Consider the following 9,069-nt stretch of genomic DNA (forward strand, 5'->3'; position numbering starts at 1 on the left):
GTGGACAAGATTTCAAAGGACTAACTGGGTGGAGTGGGGGGGGGCAGGAGTGAGTCGATTTCAGATGTAAAAGAAAGTGTAGCAATCAGAGATTCAGATGCATAGTGTATATCTGAAGACTAAATTAAAGGAAGACTAAATTGGAAAGGTGAGAGGAGAGGAGACAGATTCCAGGTTGGGAAGGGCCTTAGTTCAGGAAAAGAAATATGTCCAGTAAATACATTTTTATATATATTGAAATGAGAATGATCTGGTAAAATGAATCTGGAAGCAGGGATTTGACAAGGGAAAGACTAGAAGGGAGGACATTTAGGAAATCATCACAATAATCCATCTAAGAGATAATAAGCGACAAAGGACTGACATTTGAATAGAAAGGAGGGGCTGGCATAACAGATATTATAAATAAAAACTCACATTTTAGTAGATCACTAGGGTTTACAAAGTGCTTTTCTCACAATAATCCTATCAGTTAGATACAGGGATTTCTGGATGTGTGGATCTGTGTGACTGAAGATAATTCTGTATCGGGGACTGTCAGTACATTCATAGATGTTTTCTTCTAGGTTTCTGTAACTGTCTCACTCTCAGCCACAGTCTTAGGGACAAACTGATCAGAGACAAAGGTGTGGCATTCTAGGATCGTTCTGGAGGGGTGAAGGGAAGTTCTGGAGGGAAAACTGGGGGGGGGATGGCACAGAGCTGGGAGTGTGGTAGGGGGTCGGACCGGCTTGGGATTGGGGACAGGGGACAGCTTCTTGGCTGGGGTCAGAATGTAGAAGTTCTTGAACAAAAGTAGGGATGGTGATGGCGCAGTGAAGAATTTGCCGCAGAGATTATGTAATAGGGAAACAGGTTGGGAGGGGTGAGGAGAACTCTGCAGGGAGGTGGGTGAGGTAGATTTTGCAGAGGTTTTGAAGAAGGTGGGGAGACTGCGGACATGGATGGGGGAATGGGGGGAGGGAATACTGCAGTCTGCATCTGAAGGAGGGAGGAGGAGGTCTGGGGCGGAGCCCACAAAGGACTGCAGAGGCCGGGGCCCGGCCTGGGGTGACACTCTGACATCTGGGTCTCCCATGGATTAAAAGTTAAATTTGGGGAAGGGGTGATGATGGGGCTGGGTGGGTGGGTATGGGGAGAGGGGTCCTGGCAATATTCTGAGTAAGGACCCGAATTTGGGGTAGGATTCTAGGCCAGGAGCCAAAATTCTGCAGTGGAGGTGGGGTTGGAGCAAAGGAGGGGGCTCTGCGGTAAGGGAGCGAGGGGCGGAGCCAGAGGGGGGTCTGGAGAGGGGGCGGAGCCCAAGCGTGTCTATAAGGCAGCGGTGCACCCCTCTCGGCTCACTTGCGCCGCAGCCGCCGCTGCGGGCTGCAGCTGCGGACTTGGACCTCGATGGACCCCGACGGACCTGGACAGACTTGGAAGGACCCGGATGGAGCCGGATGGACCTGGACGTGAGTGATTTGCGGAAAGCGAGAGGCTGGAAAGAGTCTCTCGTGTGCCCTACCAGTTAGTATAGACGGATTTTTAAGGGGCTCTTCAGGGAAAAGGAGCGAAGGCAAATAAAGGCAGTCCTGGGCTCCTTTACCTTCTAAGATAGACTGGAAGTTTCTACAGAAACTCCTTATTTTCCCTCCCGGTCTTGTCTTTCTTATGCAGTCCTTCCCCGACCTCCCTTTTCCCGGGATTTCATCCTTCTCTACCTAGTTTTCTCCCCTTCTCCCCTCTCCAGCATCTTCCTTTCCTCTCCGATCTTTCCCCTCAATCTCTGCACCCTGACGGGCTCGTCCCACTCCCCAAAATGTTCCCCGTCTCCTGTTCTATGCCCGGCACTCACTTTCTCCGCTCTCTGGGCTGCGCGATATTCCGCACTGTTATGCTAGTTATTATTCTTAAAATGCTGACAATTTGTAAAACGCTTCGAGGTCTGAAAGCGCTTTTCATGTATTTGCTCACTTAGACCCCATAGCAGCCTTGGGAGGGAGTTAATATAATTATCCCCGTTTTTACAGGTGAGGAAATGTATGCCGCCCCCCTCCCGCGCTTTTTTAGAGCCCCTTTTTCATTTGGGGGCGGGGGACTGCGGCAGAGGGTGGGGCGCGGGGGGGCGGGGTTTTGGCGCTGCAGAATGCTGAATCACGGGGACCGCAGTGTTGACGTAATGTTGCGCTGTGATGGCGCGGCTGGTGGGGACAAAAAGAGAGACCCGATTAAGAGTTAATGAGCCTCTTTTTGTCCCCCCGTTTTGTTGGTGGATAGAGACCCAGCTGTGTCTTAGAGAAGGATGCTCTCCCTCGGGCTAGATAGAAACAAAGTAACGAGCTCAAAATGAGAATTCTGTGAAAATGACGATGTTATCGATGCGTCGGGTTTCCATGGTGCTTTAATGTTTACAGAGATCGTTCTCAAAATACTGCTCTGAGGTGGTTAATTAATGCCAGTATTGTTTTCATGTTGTGGATGGGAAAACAGGCGCACAAAGATGCATTGTCTTGCGGGTTTTGATGGTCGCTAAATTGTCGCAGGGCTTGCAGGTTACTGCAGAAAAGGGGCGGGGCGGGGCGGGGCTCTGGTGCCGCAGAATGCTGAATCACAGGACCGCAGTGTTGACGCAATGTTGGTGCAGTGTTGACGCAGTTTTGGCGCAGTGGTGGCGCAGTGGTGGCGCAGTGGTGTTGCGGTTATGTGAACAAAAAAAAATCCTATTAACGGTTACTGAGTTCACTAAGCTAGTCCGCAGCGGAGAGCTAGTCAGTGAGAGAAGAGGGTGTGGCGGGGGGGGGGGGGGGGGAGGGGGGAGTCTGGGGCTGAATCCCGGGGACCGCAGTGATGGCTCAGTGATGGACACTGACAGGGAGTCCGGGGAGATACCATGTCTCCGCCCACCTTACCAAGCCCCCTGCGCTGTAACAATGGGCGAGGCCGGCTGCGGACCGGAGTTTAGACAATGCGATGGAATCAGGTGCGAGCGTTAGGAAGGAGGGGCGGGGCTTTGTTTCCCCTGTACCTGGGCATCAGGATGTCAAACCTAAGCTGAGACAATAAGCTGAGTCACAGCCCCTCAGTCTGTGACACCTCCCGAGCCCCGCCCCCCCAGCCCCTCCCTCTCCCCCCCTCTGAGCAGTTACGCAGAGCTCAGGTGGGAGGGGGACTGCGGCAGAGGGAGGTGAAAGGAGGGGCCGTTAGGGAGGTTGCGGAAAGCACTGGCCAACCAGGATGCTGGTTGGTTACGTCACATGGGTGTGGCCCAGTCTCTTAATGAAGAGAGAGCTGGAAGAGATGCGCATGTTTAACCTTTAGAAGAAGAGTCTTGACAAGGGAGGGAGAGGAGGAGGGGGAGGGGGAAGGGGAGGGGGAAGGAGGGAGTGGGGAGAGAGGATGCTTAGCTTCAAGCTATTGAAATGCTGTCTTGCTTCTTGTGGATGAAGGTCACCGGGCGCATCCTGCGGGGACAGATCTGGCTAAAGATCAGATCAGTCCTGAAGGAGACTATCATTGAATATCACTGAGCCTCAGTTTCCTTCTCTGTAAAATTAGGACAAAACGACCTCTAGCTCACATAGCTATTGTGAGAATCCAATGAGGTAATACCTTTAAAGCACCTTGCAAACCACAAGGTGATATGTCAATAATAACCTCATTTTACAGATGACGAAACAATAGCCAAAAGAAAGTATGACTTACCCAAATTCAATAAGCTAGTCATCAATAAAGCTAGAATTGGAATAGCTGTTTTATGATTCCAAATACAGTGTCCTTTCCAATTGAATCAAATTAATTGAATAGAAGGGGATGGGTAACAGAAGAGACAATGGAAGCAGGTGAGAACAGAATTGGGCTGGAGCGAGGATGTGAGACTTGGAGCCTTTCCTTAACTCCTTCCTCCCCGTGTTCCTCCCCCCCCCCCCCCTTTCCCTTTAACTCTCTCCACAGGCTGAAGAATCCTGCCTGCAGCTTCCTGCTTCAATTTAGCAGCCCTCCCCCCAGCTTTCAACCATGAAGTTCTTTCCAGTCCTGCTTCTCATGACTATCATGGCCCAGCCACTGAGTAAGGAAGACCAGCAGTTTGACCTCTAGGGGCTGAGGTGGGATGGGGGCGGTGCCCAGAAAGGTTGGAATTCTAATGCTTCTCCTCACCTCGTTCCAGCAATCCTATTCTAGGAAGGAATATCTGGGACCATAGCAGAAACGAAGGGTCTGATATGCCAGAGGTGGGGAGGAAGGGGTAGGTTGTGTGAGATTTGTGCTGTCAACCACTCGAGATATTAGCAAAAGAGAGAGAGGTGAATGTGTCCCGGTGGGATCAACAGCCGTGGCCTGAGCCCTCGAGTCCAGTCCCTTGGGAATGCACCCACCCAGAAGGCATCTCCCTCATGTCCAGCGTTTGGCCCTTAGCTAGAGATAGAGAGTGTGGGTTGGGGGGGAGGCCGAGTTAACCTTTGAATGGACCTATTGAATGAACTTTGAATTTCCTCTATACACAGCCCACGCCCTGGAATGCTATGTTTGTGAATACAAAGGGTACAACTGCTTCAAGACCATGAGGTGCCCCGATTATGTCAACTACTGTATGACCACCCGGACCTGTAAGTAATCTTTTCAATCTCTTTCAAAATTAGGAACACAATTTCACAATGTTGCAACAGCAGGGACCAAGCTGAGAGAGACCTTAGTGGTTATCTCATTAAATACCCTCATTTTACAGATGAGAAGCCACAATCCTGAGAAAAGGAGAGGAAGGACTTTGAGATATGGTGGCAAAGGCAGGGGTTAAGAAACAAAACAAAACAAACTCCATTTGGTTTCTTTCTACCATCCAGGAATTGTTCCCTTGTCATTTTTCCACCTTTTATGGGTTGAATGAAGAGAAGAAGAGTTTGTCAGGCTGTATCTGCCCTGCAGCTTCTTAATACGTGGGGCTCCTGCCAGTCACGGTCTGGAGGAGACAACAGAATAGGAAAGTCAGCCCTCTTCTCATAGAACTAGTCTTAGGGAAGACTAGGGCTCCCACTTTGGGGGTAAACCTGGGAATGCTCAGAGCAAAGGCTGCCCACTCCTGCAATCCTGAGCCTGTTTCTCGTTTTCTCTTCCCTCCCCTCCCTGGTGTTCAGATATCACTCCGACCAGGGTAACAGTCAGCAAGTCCTGTGTCCCCACCTGCTTTGAGACCCTGTACGATGGCTACACCAAGAATGCTGCCACCACGTCCTGCTGCCAGTATGACTACTGCAATGGGGCTAGCCTTGGGGCCCAGGCCTCCTCAGCTCTGGCCCTCACCACAATCCTCAGCACGCTCTGGGGGCTGCTGCCCCCCAGCCTCTGACCCAGGCTAACTGGACCCCTTCCCTTTTCCCAGAAGCCCCAGATCAACTTGGCTCTGTGAGAGATGAGGAGAACATGGCGACTTCATAACTGTCCCTGGCCCCTGCCCCACACATCGAACCCCTTCCATGACCTCTTTCCAGGACCATCTCATCTGTCCCCAACCCCCAGCACTCATGGGATGTCAGACCCTCCCCAGGTGCTTTCAAATCCAGATCTTCCCACTTCTGTAAAGGGCCTGGGAGTCAATCCTTCCCATCCCTCCAGGGGATGGGAGTGGTCCTTCTTTCTAGCTAATCCATAGGCTTCTTCTCTGCCTGTCTGGAGTCAGGGGAACCTGTTGGAGCCCAAAGTTGGGAGGCAGAAGGAGAAGAGGCTCCTGGATTCTTGGATTTCCCTGTACCCTTCTTCATGGACTAGTTTTATTTTTATGCTGACCATCTTGGAACTCTTCATACTTCTGCTCCTTGACCCCATCCACTTTTCAAAATGTCTGACTTTGAACTTGATTGACTAATGTGGGACCTGACACCTGAAATGTTTATGGATCTGCCATCCACACCGGACTCCTTCTGCAGGGATGAGTGTTGGGGGAAGACCAATGAAGGGTGGGGTATGGAGGGGGGGGAAGGCACAAACACAGGGGTTGGACAAGTATGGTTTTTTGTTACCTGTTGAGTTCTGATGGGGGTTTGGGGGTGGGGGTGGAAGTAATAGAGTGCTGCTGCTGGGGAGGGAGTGGGAGATATGGAGAACCTGGTCAAAGGGGGAGAATGCCCCCATCCCCAGGAAGCCCCTGGTCTGAGATGGATTGTCATAGTTAACCCCTTATTTCAGTTGGCTCTTCCAGAGGAATGGGAAGAGGTTGGGTCACAGGAAGGTAAGGCCCTCCCAAAGAAGGATGCATACCATGGAAGGTTGAGATGGAGGGGAGCTTTTCCTGAGCTGCCCCAGGAAGGTCCTCACAGACAGAACGTGAGAGCTGGAAGATCCCTTAGAGACCATCCTCTCATTTTACAGATAAGGAAGTTGAAGCACAGGGGGGTGAGGTGACTTGCTAATGGTCACAAAGTAAGGTTGTGTGTAACACTGGGTCCCCATGGGTTCCCACACAACCCTGGATCCTCTTGTTACATCTGTGGTCCCCTGTGCTATTTTGAGTCACTTTTCCCCAAACCTCAAGCTTGAGCCCCTGCCATTACATTTCTATGCCACACCAAAGAAAATATACATGACCATTCAAATACAAACACACACACACACACACACACACACACACACACACACTTCATTACAGCAGAATAGGAAGGTAAATAACAGGGTAGAAATGTTGTCTGTACTCGTGCACAAAAAGATTGCCATATTCTGTGCTTTTAACCCCCCCTTTCCTCCTCCCCCCAGCTAACCCACGTTCACTTCAAACCCAAGGAACCCCAGTCAGCCTTCGGGTTTGAAGTCATCCGCCTCTTGGGTTTCTTTCCTTCCAGTCTCAGTGGGGCGAGATAAGTAGAATGAATGTCTAAGGGCTGAAGGAAAGCTGGTCTCCTACCACAACTCTGGAATCATCCGTCCCACAGTGGTCCGGCCAGGCTATGTAGCCGCCTGTGTTCCCCACAGCTCTCACAGCCCCACTGTTTGCTTTCCCATCTGCTCATTTCTGTAGCTCCTGAACTGCTTGCTTCAGTACCTTCTGATCTCTCATCATATAGTAGCTACCTCCCTTTTCCAAGTCTGTGCCCCTACTCCCTAATCTCCGACCCTCCACATCTGTTCTGCCCTTCCAAGTCTGCACTGCCAGCTCCCTCCATGTGGCTGCTCTCCCTTCCTATTTTAAGTCTACCTGACACAGTTCCTCTTCATCCAGATTTTGCAACCAACTGCCCATCTACAACGGTTGGAGAAAGGGGATTCTATTTCCCCGATTCTCTGTAATTTCTGTCCTGGTTGCCAGGGAGTTCAACGGTCTCCCCTGTGGGCAGCAGGCGGTTTTAGTGTGTTGCCTTAGCAGAGTCCCAATGCCAACCCACAGCTTCTTCTGGTGCTTCTTGTGTGCCTCTGTGCAGGAACGCTCTTGTTCCCCTGGCCTGCATCTGCCTGTTTCTGTAGCTGTGATCTTCACAGTCCTGTGGCCAGCCCACCTGACAGCTCTCTGGCTTGCCATGCTGCTGCCCCTCTCCCACATAGCTGCTCCCACCTGGAAGCCCCTGTTCACCGCTCTCTGCCGCATTTGCCTCTGTAATGGGCTGGCCTAACTCCTGTGGGTGTGTGCCCACTTCTGCCGCCATGGTTCCCACCAGACATCAGTCCGGTGGCCCATGGCTTCCTGATAAACCTGTGCTGAATTCCTTCCTTCCGTGCACCCAGTAAGCATGAGTCAATGTTGGCCAATGGAAGGGAGATGGAGGAATACAGCCCAGAAGTGAAGGGGTGGGGGGGAGGGCCTCTTCAGAGGCCTTCCTTCTGGGCTGTTGCCAGGATGGCTTGCCTTGACCTGTGGTCCTGAGCCTCTTACGTCTAGGAGAAAAGTGTTACCGATCCACCACTTTCCACACTTTCTCTCTCTGATGCGTAAGGGGACAGGGCCCAGGAAAGGCGGGGAGGGCTGAGGTTAGGATCTTTGGGGTCTAAAAAAAAAAAAAAAAAAAAACCCAAAGATATCTTTGTTGCTTGGTACTGGTGCACTGGAATTCAGCTTCTGCTCAAAGTCTGGATTTCGCTCTCGGGCGAATCCAGCACAGGTGTGTTTGTTTTGGTCCACAGTCAAAGTGAAGAGACAGCCTCTCCGGCTCTTCGGCTGTTCTCGTAGGTGTTTCTACAGCAGGCGGCCTAAACCTCCGGTCTCCTGACCTTCCAGGAGGATGCCGTCCTGCTTATTTGTTTAGGCCCATCTGGACTCACTTTGAGGTCTGCTTGTACAGTAGCAGCCTCCTTTCTGCCTCAGTTTCCCGTCCCTGAGGCCAAGTGACACCAGTTTGGGTAATTTCTGATTTGTCTGTTTCTTCTTCTTCTTCTTCTTCTCTTGTTCTTTCTTTCTCTCTCTCTCTCTTCTTCTCCTCCTCCTTCTCCCTCCTTCCCTCTCTCTTTCCCATTTTCTTTCTCTTTCCCATTTTCTTTCTCTTTCCTCCTCTCTCCCCCTTCCTCTTCTCACTCTTTCTGCCTTTTCCTCTCTTCTCCTTCTCACCCTCTTCCCATCTCTATGCTCCCTTCCTATTTCCCTCTATCTTCCTCCCTTTATGTCTTTTCCCTCTCCCCTTCCCCTTAGCTCCTTCTCCCACACCCTCCAACTCCCTCCTCCCTCCCTTTATCTCTCTCTCTCTCTCTCACTGTATCTCTCTCTCTCTCTCTCTCACTCTCTCACTCTCTCACTCTCTCTCTCTCTCTCTCTCACTCTCTCTTACTCTCTCTCTCACAGGCATATCAGCTCCAAGTTATTGAAAGACTACCCTGATAGGTGCAACAAATAGGGGTACAACAAAAGGGTTTCCCCTTGGGCACTTGGGTCAGTCTAAGTTGTTTATGTGCTCAACCGGTAGTGCTCTTCCAATCATCAGTTTAAGGAGCACAAATAGAGCACAAAGTTAGAGGCTGCATTTCCCTTCCAATGGAGGGAATTGAGGGACTGGACATCGAGTTCCTGTGAATTCTCTGCACCTCCAAATTATCCACACTGCAAGCACCACAAAACATAACCTTGGAACTCTGCATTTTGGGGGAGTGTAGTTAAAAACAACAACAGCAACAACAACA

General features: G+C 50.9%; 1 protein-coding gene across 2 annotated transcripts; it reads left to right on the top strand.

Annotated features, from left to right (window-relative positions):
* The first annotated feature begins 1,315 nt into the window (after positions 1–1,315).
* On the top strand, positions 1,316–7,051 carry LYNX1 (Ly6/neurotoxin 1). 2 transcript variants are annotated; one of them, XM_074264427.1, is made up of 4 exons: positions 1,316–1,454; positions 3,934–4,048; positions 4,485–4,586; positions 5,112–7,051. In XM_074264427.1, the coding sequence occupies exons 2-4, from the start codon at positions 3,997–3,999 to the stop codon at positions 5,321–5,323; spliced, it is 366 nt and encodes a 121-aa protein (XP_074120528.1). In that variant the 5' UTR covers positions 1,316–1,454; positions 3,934–3,996; the 3' UTR covers positions 5,324–7,051. The 2 variants fall into 2 exon arrangements, with proteins under 2 accessions (XP_074120528.1, XP_074120539.1); XM_074264438.1 differs by lacking the exon at positions 1,316–1,454 and adding an exon at positions 1,481–1,509.
* Positions 7,052–9,069: the final 2,018 nt, after the last annotated feature.

This window comes from Sminthopsis crassicaudata, chromosome 1 (assembly GCF_048593235.1).
Source record: "Sminthopsis crassicaudata isolate SCR6 chromosome 1, ASM4859323v1, whole genome shotgun sequence".
NCBI lineage: Eukaryota > Metazoa > Chordata > Mammalia > Dasyuromorphia > Dasyuridae > Sminthopsis > Sminthopsis crassicaudata.